The sequence below is a fragment of the Ursus americanus genome, chromosome 8, assembly GCF_024610735.1.
Source record: "Ursus americanus isolate L20-20 chromosome 8, mUrsAme1.1.p, whole genome shotgun sequence".
NCBI classification, from domain to species: domain Eukaryota; kingdom Metazoa; phylum Chordata; class Mammalia; order Carnivora; family Ursidae; genus Ursus; species Ursus americanus.
Genome location: NC_142134.1, coordinates 22,556,504 through 22,581,741, shown reverse-complemented (window position 1 = coordinate 22,581,741; position 25,238 = coordinate 22,556,504). Strand labels below are relative to the sequence as shown.

General features: G+C 39.0%; 2 protein-coding genes across 7 annotated transcripts in view; one reads left to right on the top strand and one right to left on the bottom strand.

Moving 5' to 3' along the window:
- Window positions 1-14,367, top strand: part of BMP2K (BMP2 inducible kinase) — a 126,626-nt gene extending 112,259 nt beyond the window's left edge. For all 3 annotated transcript variants that reach the window (XM_087864051.1, XM_087864052.1, XM_087864050.1), the window contains one exon: window positions 8,139-14,367. In XM_087864051.1, coding sequence (XP_087720177.1) covers window positions 8,139-9,571 — 1,433 coding nt within the window. In that variant the 3' untranslated portion in view covers window positions 9,572-14,367. The remainder of the gene's footprint in view (window positions 1-8,138) is intronic.
- Window positions 1,187-25,238, bottom strand: part of PAQR3 (progestin and adipoQ receptor family member 3) — a 34,258-nt gene continuing 10,206 nt past the window's right edge. For 2 of the 4 annotated variants that reach the window (XM_045790254.2, XM_087864053.1), the window contains 3 exons: window positions 23,493-23,690; window positions 20,810-20,900; window positions 15,319-18,064 (listed from right to left, as the gene is read on the bottom strand). In XM_045790254.2, coding sequence (XP_045646210.1) covers window positions 17,922-18,064; window positions 20,810-20,900; window positions 23,493-23,690 — 432 coding nt within the window. In that variant the 3' untranslated portion in view covers window positions 15,319-17,921. Of the gene's footprint in view, window positions 9,601-15,144; window positions 15,261-15,318; window positions 18,065-20,809; window positions 20,901-23,492; window positions 23,691-25,238 lie in introns of those variants that run through there. The other 2 variants (XR_015725433.1, XM_045790266.2) reach the window with 2 other exon arrangements.

The following is a 25,238-nucleotide window of genomic DNA, read 5'->3' as shown; positions in this document are numbered from 1 at the left end:
ATATATTTTTATATTAACAGTTATCAAATGGTTAATGTGGTATTTAGATATTTAGTAAAAGTAAACGCTTTTTACTGACAACACTGAATAACTGAAGCATTGCTTTAGTTAGCTCTGAACTATTATCTTGAATTCTATATATGACACATACGAAGCCAGTGAGAATAGCTTCAACCAGCAGAATTTATAAAAGTAAGTACTGGTTCTCTTGACACTTACTTTAGTGATTTCACATTGTTATAATATTTTTTTAAAGATTTTATTTGAGAGAAAGAGAGAGCGTGCACAAGCCAGGCGAGGGGGCAGAGGGAGAGGGAGAAGCAGACTCCCAGCTGAGCAGGGAGCCTGATGTGGGTCTTGATCCCAGGACTCTGGGATCATGACCTGAGCCAAAGGCAGACGCTTAACTGACTAAGCCACCCAGGCTCCTGTGTTGTAACTTTTTTATTCCCAACACTTTACTTGGAATTTCCCTGAGAGATCCCATACATGCCGCAGAAGAGAATTTAAGACTTTGTAACCCTTTATTGCTGTTCTATATAATTTATCCAAATCTACCTTGTCTATCTTAGTCACTCCCTTTATTTTCAGGACTTTGTTCTGATTGGATTTTGGCTGTTGCAGAAATCAGACCAACCTCAAAAGATAAGGATTACTCAAAAAGCTGAAATTTTCATACTTTGTAGTCCCAAGGCACAAAGCAGAAATAATATCCTGACTAGAAGCCATTAAAATATTCTTCTGTATTTAGTTTAAGGAAAGAAGAATGCCCTACTCAGAGCCAAAAATAAAAGTTAGTCAATATATGAAACTTTACAGTGTTTTACCAAAATCAGTTAATAGAGAAAGGTAACTGAAGTATCCTGGGCACATTCTAGATAATTGTTTATGCTTTAAATACGTGTTTCTAGTGCTTATTTTAAATATTATGGTAGCCCCCCCTTCCACCCACCCACTTGAAAACAGCCATTTTTAATGTTAATAATACAAATCTCAGTAAATATAGGTATTTTCAGGATTTAGGATATATTGAATTATAAGGAAACATATTTAGACTGTATTTTTGAGAAATTAAATAGTGAAATAATCCTGATTTAAATTTCATAATAAATCACATGTGTAATATTTACTCTAACAAGTGGAAGAAGCAGTCTGGCCCCAGGAGCAAACAGTAGGAATATCTGAATTCTTTTTTTTTTTTTTAATTACAGGATATGCTTAGACAAAGAAATAGTTTATAAAAGTTTGTGGCACTTAGCTATGAAGTCACATTTTAAAGTACTATACATTGTACAGTTGATAACCGACTTTATGACCATAATACTTATTTTGACAGTCTTTCGTGCATATGGAATAGGACTAAAAGCCTCAGAATATACTGAAATAATTTTAAATTTTGTACAATTCCTATTTCTTTCTCAGTTCTTCTGTGGTTTCACAGTGAAGTGGGGATGCTTACGTAGATCACTTTTACTGCAGAAAGTAAAGCCTCATCTAGGATTGCTGTAACTTGCAGCTTGGAATTTCACTTTTCCTCAGCAGGAAGGACTGGAGAGAGATGACCACGTGGGTTTAAACTGTGTTGTAATGGTGCTTAACTTTGAAGTTGCTCTTACTGTGCCGTCAGAGAGTTTCATTGCTGCTCATGGTTCTCTTGTGAGAATGTGGGAGAAGAAAGGAATTTGGATAAATATCCCTACTTGTTTTAGTTTCATAAAGGGGAAACAATAAAAGAAATGAAACTAGTTTTTCTGTAACCAGCAGAAAATTTCCCCAGTTGCCCATACTTTTCAGGGATGTAATCTGAAACCACAAAGATGGCGTAGATCATTGTGTGTGTCTGTTCTTGGTCTTTCTGAAAGCAGTCTTTTTCAACTTCTCCTGTGCACTCAACTACAGCTGTTTAAAAATCAGAGGTGTAGTTTCCAGGATCCAGTATGCACCCTTGTGTGTGGATGCATTTGTGTGCCTACTTTCTGCTGGCCTTTTTTTTTTTTTAAATATATGTTTTAAGTAATCTGTACCCCCAGTGTGGGGCTCAAATTCACGACCCTGATATCAAGTCACATGTTCTTCTGACTGAGCCAGCCAGGCACTCCTTTTCTGGCCATTTCCTTTTTTTTTTTTTTTTTTTTACTTAAGATTTTTACTTATTTGAGAGAGACAGAGAAAGAGACGGAGAGTACAACAAGGGGGAGGGTCAGAGGGAGAAGCAGACTCCTCGCTGAGCGGGGAAGCCCAATGCGGGACTCGATCTTGAGACTCCGGGATCATGACCTGAGCCGAAGGTAGTCGCTTAACTGACTGCGCCACCCAGGAGCCCCTTCTGGCCATTTCTAAAGTGGACCTGAACACCTCTTGAGTTAGCCATAGAGTTGCACTTGTCTCTGTGGTGCGTGGGTGGCGCAGTCGGTTACGTGTCGGCCTTTGGCTTTGGTCATGATCCCGGAGTCCTGGGAATGAGCCCCGCCTTGGGCTCCCTGCTCAGCTGGGAGTCTGTTTTTCCCTCTCCCTCTGCCTCTCCACCCCACTTGTGTGTGTGTTCTCTCTCTCTCAAATAATTAAATCTTAGAAAAAAAAGAAAAAAAAGAATTGTACCCCCCCCCCCCTGCATTTATATTCACTGTTGACCACTGCGTCCAGAAAAGATGCTAGAAGGGTGGAATTTGGTGGATGAGGTAATCGAGTTTGGCCTTCTCCTGGAGGTGATGATGACAGTTTACTACTGAGTCCTTATTGTGTGTGTTGGGCACTCTTCTAAGGCCTTTCTCCCTAACAGTTCTATGAAGCAGAACCTGTTATTGTCATAGTATTCCCTCATAATATGATAATTTATGTCTTTCCTCATATGATGCATGAGGATACAGATCATAAGTATGAGCTTATCAGAGATTGTTACTGGCTTGAGTTCATTAGTGGTGTATCATTTATTTATAATGAATATGTATAATGAGGGAATAACAGTAAATCCATAAAGTGAAATTGATGTTAAAAAAGGAGAGTTTTTTCTTTTTTCCCCTTAAGGAAAAAGTACATGATCTTGGTTCTATTTAAAATGCTGGAAAGCTAGAAACAACCTATAGGTAAATGTTAAATCATAAAATGTTATATATACAATGTTTTATCATGTTTCTATTAGAATTAATAATGACTATATTGATACCTATAAACATGCATTAAAAGTGGTAAATGAAAAACTCCACAAGTTTATATGCACACTGACAATTGAAAAAATAGATCTGGGGGTGCCTGCATGGTGGCTCAGTTGGTTAAGTATCTGACTCTTGATTTCAGCTCAGGTCATGATCTCAGTGTTGTGAGACTGAGCCCCGCTTTGGATGCAGTGCTGGGCATGGAGCCTGCTTGGGATTCTCTTTCTCCCTCTGCCCCACCTCTCCTGCCCTGCACGTGCTTTCTCTCTCTCTCTCTCTCTCAAAAAAAAAAAAAAAAATCTGTATGGTACTTAACACAAAGAAATCTATATCTCTATTAATACAACTTTGAGAAGCTGACAGTGCAGACAGAATGAGTAGGAAGTGACGAGTGTGTTTTGGAAAGCACTAGTGGCCAATTGGCTAAAGGAAACAGTTAATTTAGAAGACTGAAATTAAAATAGAAGAATAACAGAAAATCAACTGAAGGACTCTGTCCTATGTTAAATTTTCCAGAAGATCTCTGTGCCCTAGAAATGGAATTTCTCAGAGAAGTTGCAGAAGCAGGGGCCCCTGGATGGCTCGGTGGGTTGGGTGTCTGCCTTGGGCTCAGGTCATGATCTTGGGGGCCTGGATTCCTGCTCAGCGGGGAGTCTGCTTCTCCCTTTCACTCTCCCTTTGTGCTCTCCCTCTCACAAATAAATAAATAAAATCTTAAAAAAAAAAAAAGAAAAAAAAAGTTGTAGAAGCAGTATTTTCCCAGAGTGTATTTTGCAAAATCATTTATAAAGTTAACAGGTGCTACTTGTACGTGAAAATGTTTGTAGTGAAGCAAATTTGGGAAGTCCTGGGTTTCAGAAGATTAAGCAGATTCTTTTGTGCAGGACTTGGTAGGACCTTTAATGAGCATTTTCCAGGTAGAGGCACATTACATAGCAGCATTTTATAAACTCATTTTATAAACCTGGTACCTGAGACCGCAGAGCCGTTTTGGTTCTTGTAACAGGAATAATGTTCTGCGGGATACACTTTGGAAAACATTCTGGAATGTTCCTGGAGGTGTTCATGAGCAGGCATGATGGGTACACATTGTGTTTCTCTGGGTGTGTAAGGAGCTTGAAGTAGTAAGTTAAGCTGTATCATAGAGGAACTGCCCAAAAGTGAGGGATGATTGTAAGCCTTTGCCATTATACTTTTTTTTTCTTTTGAATAAAAATTCATGAGAATAAATTCTACAGCTAATCTAAAAGGGATCTTTGTTTTTAATATCAGAAGTAAGCTGTATGGAGGAGAAGTCAAACTTGAGAATCTGCATTTGATTTGGTTTTAATCTGTTAGGATTTAAGATAAGCCTATTATAAATTTGTAAAGATACAGCATTTAGCTCTTGGCTGGTTTCATGGAACTGGTAGATGAATAATGGATGAAGATTATATTTCAGTAGAACCTGACAGAATTCTCGTGTCTTCTTTCCCTCTCCCTCCTCAGCCCTGCTCCTCACTTTGAGGTTGCAGCAAACTGCATGGACCGACCAGAGCCAGTGGCCATTGTCTGTCCTCAGTTGATTGCACCTCTTTGCCTCACTCACCCAGCTCAGTTGTCTACTGTGTCTCCAGAAGCACTCCTCTTGGCTTCCCTGACACTGCACTGGCCTGGTTTTGGTCCTCCTCTGTGTACTTTGCAGTTAGCTTTGTAGGTTCTTCTGCTGATTTCCGAGTGTATTATACCTGAGGGCCCAGTGTTGGGTCCCCTTTTCCTGTTCTGTACTCACTTCCTAAGTGATTTTCTTCAGACTTGTAACTCTCTTCTATATACCCTCTGCATGGGGGAGGAGTCCCAAATATCCGGTCTCCAGTCAAAAACTAACCATTGCCCTCAAGCCACAGGTATCTGTTTGCACTTAAATGCCTCACAGATAACTCAAGCATTGTGTCCAAAACTAAATTCTTGATAATCTCTACTTTCCCCTCTTACTCTTTACTCACTCTTTTCTGTCTGTGTTATGGCACTACCATCCTTCCAGAGAGTTTCCCTCCTCAGTCTTTAATTCTTCACTTCTACTTAGCCTACCACCACTATCATCCAGGCCACCAGAATCTCTGGCTTTAATTTCTACCAGTTCCTCTTCCCTGATCTCCTCACTTTTGTATCTGTCTCTTCAGCCTTTTTTTCTACACAGCAGTCAGTTATATTTCAAATATCAATCTGATCATGACACCCATTTTAAATAAAGCCTTGTAATGGTTTCCCATTACATACTGAATTTAGAACAGAATCCAGACTCCTTATCATGGCCTGAAAGGCACCTTCACAGGCTGGTCCTTGCCCCTCACCTTCCTGCCTCGTCTTGTGTGGTGTTCCCTTTGCCACTGTACTCCACACACACTGGCCTATTTTCAGGTCCTCGAACGTGCCAACTTCTTTCTTGCAGTAGCCTTCACACACGCCCTGGCTTTTCTGCCCATCCTTTGCATGGCTGGCTCCTTCTCACTCTTCAGTCTTAATCGTCCTCCCCTCAGGGAGGCCGTTGCTGGCTGTCCGGAGTCGGTTTCTGTAGCCCTTCCCCCACCCCACGGCTTGCACCACTGCTCTGTTATTGCAGAGCGCCAGGCCTCATACTCTCTGCCTCCCACACTTCCCTGTAAGCTCCTGAAGGCAGAGACATGTATGCACCAATGTAACAGACATTTTTTGTTAAACTTAAAAAATGCGGAGACTGAATTCTGAGCTCAAAAATATCTCCAAATGTAAAGAGTTCATTTTTAAGTGTAACTTTCTGTATCATATTTTGAATGTATTGGTTATGCGTCCATGGCTGTGAGCTCAGAGTAGTCACTTATTGTTTCATTCAACAAATATTGATTCACCACATGCTAGGATAGAAAAGAGTGGTAAGTGAGGTAAATGATAAATAGGACTGTGTCTAGGAGCTCATAATCAGGGAAAACAGACAAGCAAACAAGTGATTGTAATACAGTACAGTTAAGGCTTGTTCTCAGTTCATCAGGAGTCCCAAATATGGGTATTTTTCAAGGGGTGTCTTTGCAGGGCTCTGGCATGGGCTGGGTTTTGAAACACAGCCAGATCCACTAGGCACGTCAGGTGGGAGTAGGAGTGCTGGAAGGATGTTCCTGCCAAGGGGTAGTGTGACAGTGGTAGAGAGATGTTAAAACAGCAGAGTGCCCCTTGAAACCCATATCTCATTAGGTTCCTCGGTTTCTGATAGCAAACATCAAGAGGTTGGATAGCAAGATAGCTCAAAATAATTTTTTTTTAATCTTAATCTGTCGGGTGGAGCTATATACCCATGGAAGACATCAGCTTCTGAGGCTACAGATGTGGGAGGACAGAATCCAGACAGAGAAGGGCACCCTGTGCTGGGCTAAGAGTTGGGACTTTAGAGAGCCACTGAATGGGTTTAAGCTGTAGCCACATAATTACTGTTTCAGAAAGGTCATTCTGGTGGCAGGACAGAGGAGCACTTTGAGGGACATGGTACTGGAGGGAACAGATTCAAGAGTTTAAAAGCATTAACTGTTTGGTGAGGAAGGAGGATGATTTCCAGACTTCTGTTCATTTGCAGAACTAGTTAGAAGTGTTGTTCACTAATTTAGAGGGAACTGGTGAGGAGCACATTTTAAGAGGAAAAATGATCTCTTTTGAAATTATTGAGTTTGAAGTAATAGTAGGATACATATTCATAAGTATTAGATGAATAAGATAAGTATTCATGGTCAGTATTAGAGAGATCCAGTCATCATGGTGTATGTGGCAGTTAACATAAAAGTATTTAAGATCCCAGGAGGACATACAGTGGGAGAAAGCCAAGGAGAGAACCCTGGGGAACATATATGCATATGGAGATGTTCGTGAAAGAGAAGTCTCTACATGTATGACCAAGAAGGAAGTCAGGGAGGTGGGGAGACAACAGTACTGATTTCTAAAGAGAAGTAAGAACTCAGAGGTGTCATATGCCGTAGGGACCTTGTTAATAACAGGAAAGTAATGGTCCTTCCATCATAAGTTGATTAGCTTTCATGACTACAGACTATACTTCCAACCCTAACTAATTATTTTGAAAATATCTGATCTTAGTCAAAGGAAGGGAAGGGATGATTGGCTATGTGGTTGGATCAGTTCAAATTGATCCCTACATCTGGAAAATCAATTCAATACACGAATGTATCGGGAGGGCAGTATATTTTCATGTAACTAATACAGTCTTTATTATATGCCATCCAGTGAAATTATAAAGCACTATATTTGTTTGGTGCAGTTTTATTACCCATCCATCTACAGTGAAAATATTGGTAGTTAAGTTTTTTTTTAAAGGTAGCATGCTTTTAATGGACTGTTTAGTAGTGAAGATATGATAGTTAAAGGAAGATGTGTCATCTAGAGAAGGCAGATGTCCTTGGTACGGTCTCGGTTCAGTACCTGGTCCTTGGCCTAGATCAGATTATGGGTATGCACTCATGTTAAACCTAAGTTGTAAGATGACCAGAATGCTAATTTAAGAAATGACAGTGAAACATATAACTGAGCAGACAAGTTCTTCTTGCTTGTTGATCTCTTTGGGAAAACTTTATAATGGAGTTGAAATACAAGCAGAAGGTGGTTTGGTAAATGTGGGATTCTGAGTAGGGCAATTAGCCGAATAATCTTACTTTGAAGGTGAGAGAAGAAAAGCTGCCCGTGTACTATAATCAGAGTCCTCTTCTGGGGACAATAAATAAAACCCCGGCCTATGGTGAGTAGCGGGAGTGTAGGTTAAGAGGCAAGTACATCTCTTTGCACTAGAGGACCTAACCATCTAGTCGAGGATAAGTGCATTCCCTAAGCCTAAGGACCGAAGAATTGGCATTATTTTCTCTCAGTGAACTGGTATGAGGGATTTGTAATGCCTTGTGTTCTTGCATATTGTTTAGTGCAAATGGTTCTCGAAATGTATGGTAATGCTATAGTAATTTTTCTTTGAACCTGCAGGTTCTCCAGAAAAGAAAATTGAACATTCATCCATGAATCAAGAAAATAGTTCTGCAAACCCTATCAAGAATAGAAAAGCGAGTCCAGTCTCTAAAGACCACCGGACTTCAAAGAAGACCTCAGAGAATTCCTCAGTACAGGGTCAAGTGCAAAAGCGGAATGATGAGTCTGAAAGTGATTTTGAATCAGATCCCCCTTCTCCTAAGAGCAGCGAAGAGGAGGAACAAGAGGATGAAGAAGTTCTTCAGGGAGAACAAGGAGATTTTAACGATGATGACACTGAACCGGAAAATCTGGGTCATAGGCCTCTCCTCATGGACTCGGAAGATGAGGAAGAGGAGAAACACAGCTCTGATTCTGATTATGAGCAGGCCAAAGTGAAGTACAGTGATGTGAGCCCTGTCTACAGTAGAGACAAATCCGGCAGCGGACCAGCGCAGGATCCTACTAACACACCCCTCAGCCCACCGCCCTCCGATGTTGGGGTGCGCGCTCCTCAGCAGGAGTTTGACGTATTTGGCGCCGTCCCCTTCTTTGCGGTGCGCGCTCAACAGCCTCACCAAGGCAAGAATGAAAAGAACTTCTGCCAGCAGACCCTCCGTCCTGCCGTGGGGCTAGAGCCGGAGGAGTTTGATGTATTCACAAAGGCACCCTTCAGCAAGAAGGCGAATGCGCAAGACGGCCGTGCGGTGGGGCCGGAAGCGCATACTGTCCCTGGTTGTCCGAAAAGTGTCGATATGTTTGGCTCCACTCCCTTTCAGCCCTTTCCCACATCAACAAGCAAAAGTGACAGCAACGAGGACCTTTTTGGGCTTGTGCCCTTTGAGGAGATCACTGGGAGTCAGCAGCAAAAAGTCAAACAGCGAAGCTTACAGAAACTGTCTTCTCGCCAAAGGCGCACAAAGCAGGATCTGTCCAAAAGTAACGGCAAACGGCATCACGGCACGCCGACCAGCACCAAGAAGACCGTGAAGCCTACCTACCGCACTCCAGAGAGGGCTCGCAGGCACAAGAAGGTGGGCCGCCGGGACTCGCAAAGCAGCAATGAATTTTTAACCATCTCGGACTCCAAGGAGAACATTAGCGTTGCACTAACCGATGGGAAAGACAGAGGGAATGGCCTGCAGCCCGAGGAGAGCCTGTTGGACCCCTTCGGTGCCAAGCCGTTCCATCCTCCAGACCTGCCGTGGCACCCTCCACATCAGGGCCTGGGTGACATCCGTGCCGATCACAACCCTGTCCTGCCCGGGCGGCCAAGACCGAATTCACTGCATGGCTCATTCCATAGTACAGATGCGTTGAAAATGGATGATTTTGGTGCCGTGCCCTTTACAGAACTTGTGGTGCAAAGCATCACTTCACATCAGCCCCAACAGTCCCAATCAGTCGAATTAGACCCATTTGGTGCTGCTCCATTTCCTTCTAAACAGTAGATACTTCTGATGGACTCTGGCATTAACTCCTGTTTCAAAAAAGTATGAATAGTTTTATGAATTTGAAAGAAAATTTATTTGTATAGCTCTTTATATAATTCGTTCTTACAGGTCAATCAGAATAGGTGATTTTTAAATAAACCAAATAGAAAAAGGAAGTATTTCCACAGGGTAGTGACTCACTGTCTCTTCCATGCAGGAGAAAAGGGAGCTCAAGTGCTAGCTCTAACCCCGGGTTTCAGCTGCCAGACGCGACCCCACAGAAATCCAGGGAAAGCACGTGCCACCTTCCCAGTTGTGTAGCCGCTGAAAAGGGACTGGAAAGCTGTGTCATTATTTTTATAACAGAATGTCACTTGCGTGTGCGCATTCTGGGCTCATGGCAGGATCCAGCATTTAAAACTAAGGTTATTTGTACATACACAGGTTGCATTGGCGGATTTTTTTAAAGGTCCCTTCTGATTTCCACATAGTAAAAACAAAATCTGGTTCTCCTAAAGAATTAAAAAGTGATTATCTGGAGAGAGCACAGATTTTAGTCCTCAACACCTTTCTCGACAAAGCAGAGCCAGAAGTAACTGACTATTGTGCCTGAAACCGTTGCATTTTTAAAAACAAGTGCCATTAATATGGAATATCTACGCAGAAGCCTAGAATAAAAACTAAAGAGAAATACCTGATGTGTGGAAAATGTGAAAGAAAAAAAACGATACAGAAGAGGGAGAAAAACGACTTCAGGAACACTTGATACATTGTTTCTGAATGGCTTCTTGCTCAAAGCTTTTACTGTCATGTCCCTAATAAAGCAACTTGTTGGAAAAATGGGGAGTGAGGACGAGGGTTGTATAGCAATTGTACTTCGGGAGAAAAATAGGTAGCTGAAACCCTGAGTTTTTAAGACGTTTACAACATAAAATCATGTTGCATTTAATAATGTGCTTTATTAAATTACCACCTTCCCCAAATATTCCCCAAGTCACAAGCAACAACTTTCTAGTTAGGTTGGGAGGGTGGAGTAGTTTCAACGAAGTGCACAGAACAGTGGAACCCGGAAAGCCTTATAGGCAGGACTCACGCGTCCTGCTGCAAGTACCTCCGCGCTGATCCGCAAGATCGTAAAATGGCTACAAGGTGGTGGATGACGAGGAGCTGGCATCTCAGTTCTGCTAGGTGATGTGTCTCTAGTGAGAAGAACCCAGCTACCAAATTGCCTTTTTTTTACACCCCAAATCCTAATTAGAAACTTGAGATTTTATAGAAAATCTTTAATAAGATAGAAATTACTATATGAATTAATGTGAATATAGTATCTGTGCTTCCTGTGTCTCCCAGCTGTTTTAAGTTATGATTAACTGTCCTTCCCTATCAACATGTAGAAGTTTCTAGAACTGTTAGAGCTATTTACAAAAAGGGGTGGAAACTCTTATTATCTGGCACTCTTCTTGATTGCTATACTTTAAACCAACTGTCTTTGAACCCAATTAAAGTGTATTTTATGAGTAATCTTATTAGAATCTCTTAATTATAGTGCCCCAAATGGGATGAGCTATTTGCCTGTTTTCACAGTTCTAAACTTGGAAAGAAGCAAAGTATATGTTACTAAACTATATATTCATTTTTATCGTTTTTCTCTTTTATGTTTTAAATCAGATATAAATTTGTGGACAAACAGGGAAGCAATATGTGAATCCCAGTGTAGCAGAGGCAGACCAAGCATTATATTACTGCTGAAGAGTTGTATTTTTAGAGCCCCGACTGCACCAATTACTTGTCCTTGTGCCAAAGGCAGATATTATGTTTGCACCTTTTCCCCCGATTCTCAGGTTGAATACTGCTAATGCGAATGCTCGAGTAGATGTTCTTTAAAACTTTACGAAGTCGACTCAAGTGATGCTTTCTTTTAAAAGTGAAGACTTGGTGATTACATTTAGTAAATTCATATAGTAGGTTTGTATCAAACAGATTTGTTTTTTAATGAAAATTTGTTGGTTGATGTGTACACACTATGCTTCTTTGACTGTTTTAGTCCTTGGCCTTGGTCTCTGCTAGACCTCATGAGTTTCGTAATTTATAAGGGGTAGTAGATGAATTAATGTGGTCTCCTTGGGATGTAAACAGGAAATACTTAGATTGTTTCTGATACCAAGGCCTTGCTTAACTTGCTTTTCAATACACTGAATAACTGATGTGGACACTTTGGGCTTATAAAGTTGGATGAATCCTAAAGAAACAATTTTGACATTGTTTAAAATACTTCCATTCTTACGTTTATTATATCACAGCCCAATGACTTTCCTCTTTTGAGATTATAGCTTAGAGGAAATAGGATTTGACAGGGGACCCGATAGGATAGAAATGGGGAGATGCCTGTGTGTCGAAGTAAAGGCATTTTCTAGGGAGTACAGGATTAGGGTTTCCATTTTTCATTATCTCCTCCCACTATTGTTAGGATGGAGGTCACTCTAGTGATGCCGGATAATCCCCTGATGAGAGTTATGAGACTGGAGCTCCTAAGACACATGAAAGAGCCAAACACATACTTGGGACAGAGCATTCAGTAAAAGTTTGGTTCTATTATGGGATGGTCCAATTCTTGTTTAAGGAAGGAAAGTTGAAATTATTTTCCTATTATTATTCCTCTGTGCTTCTTTTGTACGTCAAGTAGTCATAACTACACCTGTAATACTTGAACATCATTTAAGGGAAGTAAATTATGAAGCTAGCAAAAATCTGAGGCCAAAGTTATTTCTGTCCTAACAGCTTTAATAATGCATGTTGATTTTGAATAATCGTCTTAAAAGTGGACCAGTTAACGTTTTAAATATCACTTCAGCACAATTGTTAGTGTTCAAAAGATCAGCTTTTATGGCCTTGAAGACTGTATCTGCTGAGACACAAAAGTTGCTTGGTATAGGTGGAGGAAGAAAGGTTTCCGGCTGGATGAGAATTTAACTGACTAGAATATTTATTCAGAGGTATCGACTGGGAAATTGTGTAATTCTTCCACTGACCACCCCATCCCTGTGAGTGTATTTGGGCACAGTTATGACATTATTTGGAATTGTAGATAGACACACCTTTTATCCCACCCCGTTTATTGTTTAACGGTGATCGATTGTTCTCATACTGCTGGTGGAAAAGAGTAAGGTGGAGCCCACTCTTCTGCTCTGATGTTCCTTCGGCCAGAGCCGTTTTCTTGCTATTCGGCTGCTCTGCTTAGTTCAAGTTTTGGTACTTGATATAAACATTGCTAGAAGGTACACATGTATTAATATCACTAGTTCTGAGGAGTTTGGTATATTTGTTTTAATACGTGTAGAATGTGCAGTAAACTCTTCCTTTTAGCAAAATCACTCATCATTGTTAGGTCTGATACTGAGCTGACAGTTCTACTGTGAGAATAAAAATTATGTTTGAAAATTGTTATACACCAGGGTGTTTATATATTGAGAAAAATATATAAACACACGTATGCATGCACATGTCACATCTCTCTACTGTGGAGTTAATGTGAATTTTTAATTTTAAATGGAATTGCAACCACAATCATTACTAAAAGAGCATTCACTCCTAGGGAGGTTTTACAAAAGCCACTAAAAGAATGAGGTAGACAGATGAAAATGCAATGGGTCATCATTTGGGGTTATTTTTATTTAAAAATCGATTGTGCTACTTTTGAAAGAGTTGTTTCTATTACTACTCTTTTTGTGATTGAAAGGTCATCTAATAGTAAGCAGTATAGTAATAGTAAGCTACTTTTTAAATTGCTGGCAAACAGCTTTAAGTGCACTTTCTTTGATTACACTTCCATTTTTTGTTAAACTTGAATTTTCTGAAGCCTTTTATGTACCACTAAGCAAATAACTTTAACTTTTAGTAAACCTGATTTACATGTTTATTATATTTCTAATTGTTACAAAACATACTTTCTAAAGGAACTTCAATCCTCAAATATAGCTGGGAAACTTTGAGATAGAATCAGTTGCCTTTTTTTTTCTCTTTCTACATCTAATTAAGCACTAACTGATTTTACTACTTTATTGCCTTTACATTGCTTACTCTTCTTATTGACTGAATTCTGTCCCTCATTCACTTTGTTTTGTTTGAAATTTAAAATTATTTTCTTACTGTATTTATCATACCTACTGTTTTAATAATCTGCTTTCTTTAAATGCAATAAATCCCAAATGGATTGCATATTCTTTATAATTAGTGACTTTGGAGTTTTTCATTATTTGTCTTAAATGTTTTGGATGTAGACTTCTATTCAGTTCTTTTATTCAACTACAGACATGAAGCACCTATTATGCTCCAGCTAGTGGAACAGAAAAATGAATAGGATTCGATCTCAGTTCTTAGGGTGAAGCTTACAGTGTAGGATTTAAGCAAGAAAACTTATTGTGCCCTAGCATTTTTGCAGCAGAAATACTTCATAGCACAATTTGTTCAGGCACTACAATGACTGATAATTATAATAATGAAGGTAAGGCAAAAACATGACTTTGAAGCAGCTTTTGAGTGTTTGGCATTGTTTTTGCATTGTGTGTAATTTATTTAAGCTTCTTAAAAACTGGTAACGTATATAACTTAACAAATATTTGGTTAAATAAAATATTGTAATCCTTGATTATGTCAGAAAAGAGGCTTTGGCATGTTAAAGAGAAAACCTGTTTGTTGGACTGGTGGACTAAGTTTGGTATCAGGATTGCATTATCTTACGTATTATTTCACAAACGAGTCTTTAGATTGGTGGCTTGTGGAAAGATTCATCTTGTTATGAACTTTTTTTTTTTTTTTTGACTTAGTAACATCTAAAGTTACATGGAAGAATAAGGGCTTTGTGTCTTCTTAGTAAATGGTACAAAGTGTGGAACATACCACTGTTCAAATTGTTATGGTTAACTTCTTTAGAGAAAAAAATATCCTGCAATTAGAGCTATTTATTTTGAACAGCAAATCCCTTTTTAAGGAAGTCCAGCTCTACCATCATCCATAAGATATAATTATTCTTATAGTAAAGGCATGAGCTTTTGAAGTTTTATGTTGCACAAACACAGTTTGCTTTTTACTTCAGATGGTTGGCACTATTGAAATTACATGTATGTTCTGTATAGTGTTTTTGATCCCAGACTTATAAAGCAGGACTAGAGCTTTCATGGCTATCATTCGTACCCTCTAAGGATAGAATTTCCACTTTTCACAAGAGACCCCTATTGCTATTACCTCTCCCTTGTGAAAATGTTTCTGTGAAGGTAGTTTCAGTTTGGGGTCATTATCTCACTACCTACTCAGGAAGTATGGTACAGAATTTCAGGGGACATTGGTAGCCAGTAGCATCTGCACCTCTTTTGAATACAAACACAGTAACTGTGATAATGCATGGAAAAGATACTTCTGTCCCTCCCCGGATAGCTGAGCTGATTCTTCACGCATTTTGGCAGGGCTGGAATTACCCAGAATGATGATGCAGGTGGATACAGATCTACTCAGCTCAGCCACTGGCAGGAATCCAGAGGTGCAGGCTTTGCCCCTTGACATTTAATACAGGGCAAAGGATAGCTCTAGGTAGGTACCTGCCAAATGGAGTTGCACAGCTTTATGCGTCAATCACAATCTTCAAATCGGTTACTTTGTCCAGGTAGGATGCCAAAGGATGTGACAGAGATTCCCTGAATCTTCATTCCAGATTCTAAAATATGATTTTGAAGCTGTTATGTGTTATAAAGAACGACAGGCAGCACTTAATATATTTAGTAAACCCAGTTTATTTACATCACACGTATTTTGCCATGCAGCTTACTGAATTGCACTCAGTGTAATAACAAAAAAGACAAGCACTATCTTTTGAAAATGGCTTTATATAGAAAGATAATTGTCTCAAATGAGTTAACTACAACCTTATAAATCACAATAGACAATTTAAAACAGCCATGGATAGTTTTAAAATGTACGTGTAAAGTCTGTAGGTAAAGAGCTTTTATAGTTTACACATTGTAAAATTAAAACCAGTCTATGGTAGCTGAATAGTGTACTTTTACTCTTATTTTAATAAATCTATAAAAACAAAAATAACTTAAATATACATTATTACAAGGCTCAGATTTGTAGGCAATTTTTAAATATTCTTTCATGTTAGCAATGTCTTAAAAAATTTGCCAGTAGTGGTATGCACACAGTAGGTGGTCAATAAATGCTGACATACAGAAGTGTTTATAGTTGACAGCAATCCACATTCATTCACTTATTCCCTACTTTATAATAAAATATATCATAGTGAAGATGAAAATGAGAGAGGACAGATCTCTTACAATATTTAACATTTTCATAAAAAGATGAAATGTTCACATGGTATAATTCTCCCTACAGTCAGACTTGTATGCCTTTTAAATTAAAAAAAAAAAACAGTATCATTAATTCAGATGGCAAATATTAAATAACTCATACACTCTAACAAAAAACCAGGAATGTTTTTTAAAAATTAAGAGAAAATAGAACTTTAAAAGTTGAATCTTTTTATTTTGAGAAGATTTTATAGTAAAAATGGTACCAGGCCTAAAATAACTAGACTTTTCTATTTTTAAATTAATTAGAACTACTCTCACTGTATTTTATTTGGCTAAAATGACAAAATATCTATTTAAAATCAATAATATCATGTTAAACCCATAAGGTTTGGGGGGAAAGGGGAAAATATATCCTATTATCATTACAGCAAGTCTTTTTATCACTCAGCATATGGATCCAATTTGTGGCCTTAGGAGGCAAAGTAGCCATTTTCAAAGTAGTGTGTTCCATCATCATAATGGGTACAATACAGCGCCCTTAGCCTATTGGGAGGATTCTCCATGCTGAGATGCTAGCATGGGGAATTTATATTCCAAAAACACTATACTGAAAAGAAACAGAAAATTTTACAGATGCATAAACTGAGGCACATTAAAGTAACATTCCTAATACGAGATGTATAAATGGCAAGGTGGAAACAAGCTTCACGATCACTCAACACTTGTCCTGATATTTAGTAATTACAATTTTCTGAAGATACACCAGTATTTAAAACAGCTCATGTCAACCCATTAAGAAATTTGGATAATATTTTATATTCCAATGAACATGTTTTGTGAGTGACTGCTTCAAGAGGGATTTGATTTATACATATGAAAAGACCAAAGAACAAGAAAAGCATTGTATGCTAGGGCAGTGAGATCTATTTCTTAGATATATACAATAAACAGTAATGCTTCAGGCCCAAATATTAGATAGTGTGTATCAATATACTCTGAGTTGTCAAAAATGCTAACACATGCATAAACAGGGAAAGACTAGAGTACAGGTGAATAATCCTGTCATCGACTGGGGCATCTGCATGACTTTGTTCTAAGGCTTAAGGTTTACTTCAGGGTCAACCCTGGGCCATCTGGACTCTGTGGCCTTGAAAGTAGCACCCATATAACTGGGAACCCCCATCCATCAGGAAATTTAGGAGTGCAAATTCAGAGAGGTGAAACTCTCTATTTTGCTACAGGAATTTTGGAACCAAAAATCTGTAATCCACTGGCAAGAGTGCAATTATTATATGGAACTAAGTAATATTCTTTGAAATTAAAAAGCTTAAATGTGAATGCCTTGGTTATTAGACCACAGAATTTGTTGCCTGATCATATAAGCAGTTTTTAATGTGGTTCTTATCTGATGGGAAATAACGACACAAGTTCTTTTCGTCTTAATGCCTCTCTCAACTTAAAGGAGGAAAGGTTTAAAGTTTTTGTGCTAGCAAACTAAAAAATCCAGTGTTCCTAAGGAGAAGAGAGCCTGTAGCTAAAGGCAATCATATCTTAAGTGCCAGTTTCTCACAAACCATGTATTTAAAGGCTAGGCACTACTCAGGACCACTCTCCTAGCTGTGTTAAGCACAGGCTATTGCAACCGTGGCCTTGATGAGGCACTTCAACTTGATCAACTACTGTAAATATCTTCTATTAAAGGAATCACACAGGATGACTCCATTTTATAATGGAGGTAAGCCCTTCCTAAGGAAATTAAGCTGGTGTTAAGTAAAACAAATACTATTTCTACACCGGTTTCACATTCACTGTTATTCAGATGTTTCTTAAAAATGTCAACTAATTTTCACTTTCTGTACAAGCAGCAAATTAGTAGTTTTAAGGGCCGTAAAGCAGTTATTACAGATCCCCAAGCATATTTTTCCATTTTTATAAAGTATTACTCATGATATATTAAATAGGAGGGAAAAGGGAAAATCTAATGTGAATCTTAGAAATAGTGGGGTATACAACTCCCCATTACATATTGCTTAACAACTGAATACACCAGGTGGCCATACCTGAATTCACAAATGTGAAACATAGTCAGGGCAAGGCTTGCTGTGTCTGTACTGCATGACATACACTGTTGACTGATGCCACCAATATAACATCACTACTGCAAGGATATGCCATATCTGGTGGCTTGATCCGAGGTAGTTTAGTTGTCCTAGAAGGGAAGGCAGAGAGAAAAGGATATTGATTGTAATATTTTGATGTTAAAATAAAAATATATTTTTATCTCTGGCCTTGGAAATACAGCTTAGCAGCAAAGAGATTTTGGCAGTGTCAGAGCACCTGGAGACTGACAGGAGATTCATTCAAACCCACATGTTTTTTTAAAAAGGATGAATTCATATTTGGGTCTAATTTTTTAAGGACGCTGGATTTTAGAAATACTATTCCAAGTGTGTCTTCCAAATCTAATTTGGTTAATCTCAGGAATTCGATCTTCTGTCTTCCCTGTCTCCTGTCTTATCTGTCTGGATATATATGCCATGGACTAATACACAAAATGTAATTAGTATGCCTTCATTAACTAAGGCTGATTAGTTCATGTACAATTTAGAACTATTTCTCTTTGTGCTTAAAGTTTAAATTCCAAGGAGATTAAATAATTAACATGTGGGAAGCTGCTTGAAAAAGAACAAAATAAAATACAGAGCTATAGAAATTTAAATGTACATCTCTTTTCCTTACTCATGGTGCTTCTATGGCCATGTAATGTAAATATTCTCCAACCACTGTCCCTGTCTTTTCTTACCAAGAGAAACAGTATGGTATGTAGATTTTAAAGTATAAGTCCGCACAATCCTTTCTGTAGGGGTTCCTTGCCTTTTTTCGGTCCCACAGCACACTTTGACAGTCTAGTGAAACCCACAGACTCATTTTCAAAAGCACGAAGTACAGAGGGTTACAAAGAAAACTGATTATATTGTCATACAAGTATCATAGATCCACTTAATTCTGCCCATGGACACCTTTGAGGATCTTTGGACCCCATCAAATATCATTGTGCTGTTTCTGTATTTTTAAAAATGTAACTGAGCTGAAAGTAAGTTCTTGGGTGTCAATTTGTTGATTTCACAGCATTCACCCACTATTCTCACCACTGCAGGTCTCTCTCTACAGCCAGGTCATAAATGGGGACTGGTGAGACAAGGTTTCTAAGCCACTCATTCAAGAGCATCTGAGACTATCACTTTTATCTGTGAAGACTTTTTATCTCGTATGGTCTCCATGTCTCCGCTGCTCCACTGTGCCTGTTCTCCACCACACACTCTGCTACACGGGGCACGGTTCAGGTCAAGCTCATCTGGGAGAAAAGTTAAGTTACATAACATTTGACCTTTTATAGGGATCCTATGTTAGACAACTGGAAACCTCTGATACGAATATTTTAAGGCATAAAAACACTATGGCCACAATTATGTAGTGTAGAAAAATTTCATGGTTCAATTTTCTATGTGTACTTGTCATGAACAAATTAGTAATAAAAGAATTATTAATAAAGTGATATAAAAATGTATTTTGCCAGAACTGTTTTCTGAGGAAAGTTCTGGCCCTCCCTGAAAGGATGGGTGGTCTTCAATGAAGGGACATGTCCTAGTTATCTTGAATCCTAGTGTTTACACTCAGGTGGTTCTTTCTACTCCACTCTTACTCAAAACTCACTGGTGAGAAACGAGTGCACAGAAGAATGCCAGAGGTTCTGTGATCTATTCATTCTCTAGATCAGGGCTTCTCATCCTTTTTCTTCCCAACATACATCATGAGTGGCATAACCCTATCTTCAATTTACTGTGGAAGAGATTCTTAACCCAGGAAGGAAGGACAAGTTTGCAGTTTGAATTTGAACCACTGCCCTACTTCTAGCTCCTCAAACCAAAAAAATCACTGCTCTATGAACTCTGTTCTTGACTCAAACCAAAACTCACCTGGACTTACGTCATTCTGTCCCTTACTGAATCACATTACCCATTTATGGGACTGAGGTCGAGGGACATCATCATAATAATAGCTGCTGACATGTATTGAGTGCTTACTACTTGTGAGGAACCTTGCTAAATGGTTCATGCACATTTTCTCATGTAATCCTCACAATAACGCCATGAGAAAAAGTATTATCTCCATGCTCAGATGAGGAAATGAGCTGAAAAAGTGCAAGTAACTTATTTAGCTCATGTAGCTAGTAAGTGGGTGATGTGGATTTGAACCCAAGCAGTCTGACTCCAGACCTACGTTCCTAAACAAGCAAATACATGTTTTGGACAACATTATTAGTGTCCTCTTAGTTATTTTCTATCAAATGTCATTTTTTTCTGGACTGAAGAATCAGGGAAATCTGTCCTATTGCGTTACTAGCTTGTGTATGTCTTGCGGATGTGAAGACCCTTAACTTATATTTTTTTCCCCTTAGTACAGGGTACCAGGAAGCTGAAAGGCAGATTGGCGGTCTTTACCTATTTTTAGAACCTCATGATGGACATATGGTGAAGTGATCCTAACCCTGGCTTCTTTTCATTATCTTATTTTCCTCTCTTATTTCTTGTTTTGTGGATCTCTCTATATATAAATAATTTTTTAAGATGAGTTGGTATATAAAGAAGTCAATGGTAATTGATAATTAGTATTCCACAAAAAAAGCAGTGGTTAGGAGAAGATTCCCAGCTTTGTCACCAGCTTATAACTGGGAAATGGTGGTGACCTCATCTACTTCACTCAACTCATGGTGAGGAGGAAAGGAAGTCTATGAAAGCCCTTTGAAAGTTAAGCTTTTAGATAACATTTGACAATAGGAGAGCCATTCTATAACCAATAATATTGAAAAAAATCTAACTTTTGATACTCTGAAGCATACACTTCCACCATATTTAGAATAAAGTCACGAGATCACTATAAAAGTGATACTTACCTGGAAAGTACCGTTCTGGAACTTTGGAAATGTAGAACAGGAAAGCAAGAAGAGCAATCACGTACATCACAATTACACGGGGTGCAAAGTCCTGAAACGCAAAACATTTTTTTCACAGATCTTTTTACTCTGACTGAATTCCTAATTTATTATGAATCTAATTCACAGATTAGGTAGAATTCATAGGTGGAATTTAACCTTGTTAAATCTCAATTGCTTTTGTACAGTCTCCAATTATAGAAACCCTGCTCTCAATACTGTAGGAAACAGGGATGCCTGGCTGGCTCAGTCGGTGAAGTGTCTGACTCTTGGTTTTGGCTCAGGTCATGATCTCCGAGTTGTGAGATCGAGCTCCTGTCAGGCTCCATGCTCATCACAGAGTCTACTTGGGAATCTTTCTTTCCTTCTTCCTCTCTGAAGGAAATGGCCCACAGGAGTGGAACAGAGTACTCTAAAGGCAAGAGTACTAAAGGAGCTAGAACTTTAACATGGTTGAAGGTCCTAAGGACACCCAACTCCAACTATAACATAGATGCATGGGCGGAATGCATATGGGGAACGGAGTTAGCTGAATAAGCAAAAAAACTGAAGATAAGGGACTTGTAGCTAGAAAAGACACAAGAGGTTGGGAGCACCTGGGTGGCTCAGTCGGTTAAGCATCTGCCTTTGGCTTAGGTCATGATGCTGGGGTCCTGGGACCGAGCCCTACGTCAGGCTCCCCGTTCAGCGGGCAGCCTACTTCTCCCTCTCCCTCTGCTGCTGCCCCTGCTTGTGCTCACTCTCTCTCTCAAATAAATAAATAAAATCTATTAAAAAAAAGAGGTTTGGCCCAACAATGAAATCTGTCCACCAACCCAGATAAATGGTCTTCTTGAATACTACTATATGAAGCAGTCCATCTCTCAGCTCTAATTGGAAAGCTTTTCCTTGCCCTAAGAAAATTAGCCAGCTAAAATTTGTACATATTGTTCCTAATTCTGGTTATATACCTAATTCACCAAGAAGCCATTTAAGAAATAAAGACAGATTACTTCTCTCTACAAATATTTGAGAATTATTATGGCCCTCCTGAAATTCTACATTCTTAGACTAATGAACATGAGATTTCTCATTCTAGAACACAACCGCACCCTGCTTCCCAGGATTAGCCCTTCTGGAACTTTTCATCTTCAATTAAGTCTCTTTCTCTTTCCCTATCTTTTAAAAATTACAGCTTATTGGAGAATTTCTCGGGAAGTCTCCCTCTGCTTCTTCATTGGAATGATCTGTGATCACATTAGATTTCCATCTTTCAGAACCACTATTTTCCTAAACCATATTTCTATTGTAAGATTTCTGAATGCAGGAAAGCTCCCATATTTTTCTGAATTTCTCAAAAATCTGGTTTAATAGGTCTGGTTCTCTTTATCATTAGAAGCTTAAAAGGGATGTGTTCACTTCGTCTCAAATTTCGGTTCCTTCTATGTCAATAACCAGTTATTCATTTCCGGTTAGAATTAAATCTAGAGTTGTGTTTCACCATTGTATTTTCTTTAACTTATACTCAGGGAATTAAAATTGGTAGAGAAATTATGTTTTCAGATATCAGGATCACTAAGTTCCTCATCACTACTGTCTCACTTTCTCCCAATTTCTTATTCTTATGAAGAAAGCATCACCCTGTTCTCAAGTTGACAAAGTGGTCAAATCATATCGCTCAATTTGCTATATCACAGAATTTCTTTTCTTCCTAGTTTTATACCCAAACGCTTTCCACCATGCTGTTGCCAACTTCATGCAAGTACATATAAGCTTACTATTAGTTCTCCCGTCTTCTAAAAAAATATGATCCTTTTGAATAAAACCTGCATTTAAATCCCCATATTCCAGACAAAGGTCCCGTTGCAACAAGTGTATATTATTTCTGCTAAATTTCCTGGCATATTTACTGATGTTAAAAATTTGTAAGTTTACTCTCAAGTGCATCCTTAAAGCATTCTTATATGGATCTCTGAGATCTTAAGTCTTATTTCTAATCCCCTTCTCAAGTATACTGAGGTGTTCTCACTGAGCTACCTCCTAAATGCACTCCGACTTGCCCCATAATACCTTACTCTAAAAGCTCTTCTTTTACTTCCGAGTATATTGTCCTTGGTTGGTGGGACATGCTCTCATGGCTCCAGCTACCAATAACTATTTTCAAATCTTGATCACTAGTCTCAAACTGTGACCTAAATCCAACTCCATCTCCACCTTTACATCCCACTGGTGCCTCAAACTCTACAGGCCCAAGGAAAAATCTTTCCCAGCTCCTTTTTCTCCATAAAAATCAATCAATTACTCCTAGTTCCATATTTGTGTTATCACTGGCATTATCCTTGCCATAGCTAACAAAGCTGGAAATGTGGAAGTTCTCCTCCACTGATAAGGACTTGGGTATTTATACATTCAGGGTAGAAGAAGGAGAATTAAGAACGTATCATTTGCAGAAAGACATCTCGGGAAAAAAACAGTAGTTACACTTCTTCCTGCAAGGCATGCTTATTTATATTGATGTGAACATTATGGCATTAATATGCAATTATAAGTGTTTTCTCAAATGACAGAGACCCACCTACCTGGTCTGATTACAGTACTTTACCCAAAATGAATAAAACTGAAAGGACAAAAAAAATGAGAGAAATATTGACTACATTCAATCTACCTGTACAATAGGAGCACCGATTCCTCCATTGAGCCAAACCCAGTGAAGGGTGGGGATCACTCCGTATCCCGACACGGAACAGAAGATGATAGAGCGGAGCCTCTGCCACTGCTGGGTGAGGTAATTGGGATGGATCTGCGCAAAGAACACTGCCAGGATCATAGCAAGCACTGTGATCAAGTACACTTGACGCCAATACTATAAGTAAAGGAAATCCAATTGTAATTGTTACTAAAAATAAGAGAAGGAAAAGAGCAATTCTGGCTTTACACTATACGTTCCAAACTTATGTGGTTTTTTCATTTCTAAACATAATTAACTTCCTTCTTTAAAACACTGCATGTTCCATACAACTGTTAGGTTTCTTAGGATGACAGTGAGCTGGTAGAAACCACATTTATTCACACAAAAGCTTTTTCTGAGTACCTATTATGTGCCAGGGACAATTTAAGTCCTGTAGAAACAAAGCTGACTATGACACCGACTCTCCCAGTGGGTGAGCTCATAGACTATGGGAGGGGCAGACATAAGCAAATGATTACAATCCAATGGTAAATACTGTAACTGAGCTGTGAACAGAATGTTGTAGAGCCAAGGGCTGGGGGGGGGGGGGCGTTTGCTACCTGGAGTAGCTAATAAATGCTTCACAAAGGAGATGGTATCTAAGCAGATGATCTTAAGGAATATATATGATTGTGTGGGAAGAGGGAGTTCTCAAGGAAAAGGAACAGCACACACAGTGGGAAGGTTCTGAGAAGGGAGGCTGAAAGGCAGGCGTCCTGTCAGGCTAAGGACTTGGAACTTTAACATGGTGGCACTGGGGGAATAGCAGGTTCTTTAAGAATAAGATGACAGGCCTGCTTTTCAAACTGACTTACTAGATAACTCTGACATCGGTGTGAAAAGAAAGCAGTGACGGGAAGCCAGCTAGGAGATATTAGAATTGACTCAAAGAAGGGGATGGAGGCTTCGACCCTCGTTGAACAAGGAAGACACAGACGTGAGCAGCAGATTCGGGAGACTTTTTAAAAATAAACTCAAATCTTAATGGTTGACTGAATGCGTGAGAAGAGGATGGCGAAGACTGCTTCCAGTACGAAAGGCCATGCAAATGGCTTCTACTAATGAAGCAAATGAGCAAAGATAATCCAGGTGTCATGTGTGGGTGGGGGAGAGCGAATGGGAAAGCATGAAATGTGCATTTAAAATATGTGACGTTTGAAGGGCTTACAGAATATTTAGGTATCTAAATGAGCAGCTGAAGCTCAAAAGTTAGCCTTACATACAGCGGAGCTCTTCAGCTGGGCTCTAAGGACTTCTGTGGGGCTATTAGCTTCCTGAAATCACACGTCAAATTGTTTGGTTAGTCTGTGCCCAAATGTACACCCTCTGGATGGAGGGTCCAGAGTTCTCAACCTCGTTCTCAAAGCAGCCTGTGTTCCTTAAAAGATAAAGACCCACCATAGCAACTGAATATTTGGAAATGACTGGGTACCAGCGGAAAGAAAACAATTTTTCCTTTAAATGATCATTAGCTGCAGTGGTTCTCTTTTCTTCTGGGAGCCTAGCTTTTCTAAAAAGAGATTTATAAGAAGTGTCTCACTACTCTCTTGAATTATCAGGTATGTTTAGGAAAATGTAAACAGAAAACAGGTTAGCTTTCAGAGGAAGAAAGAATAAGTAAAACAATTCAAATATGACAATGACTGCACTCACAAGCTCCTAGTTATCAGCTTATTCCAAATT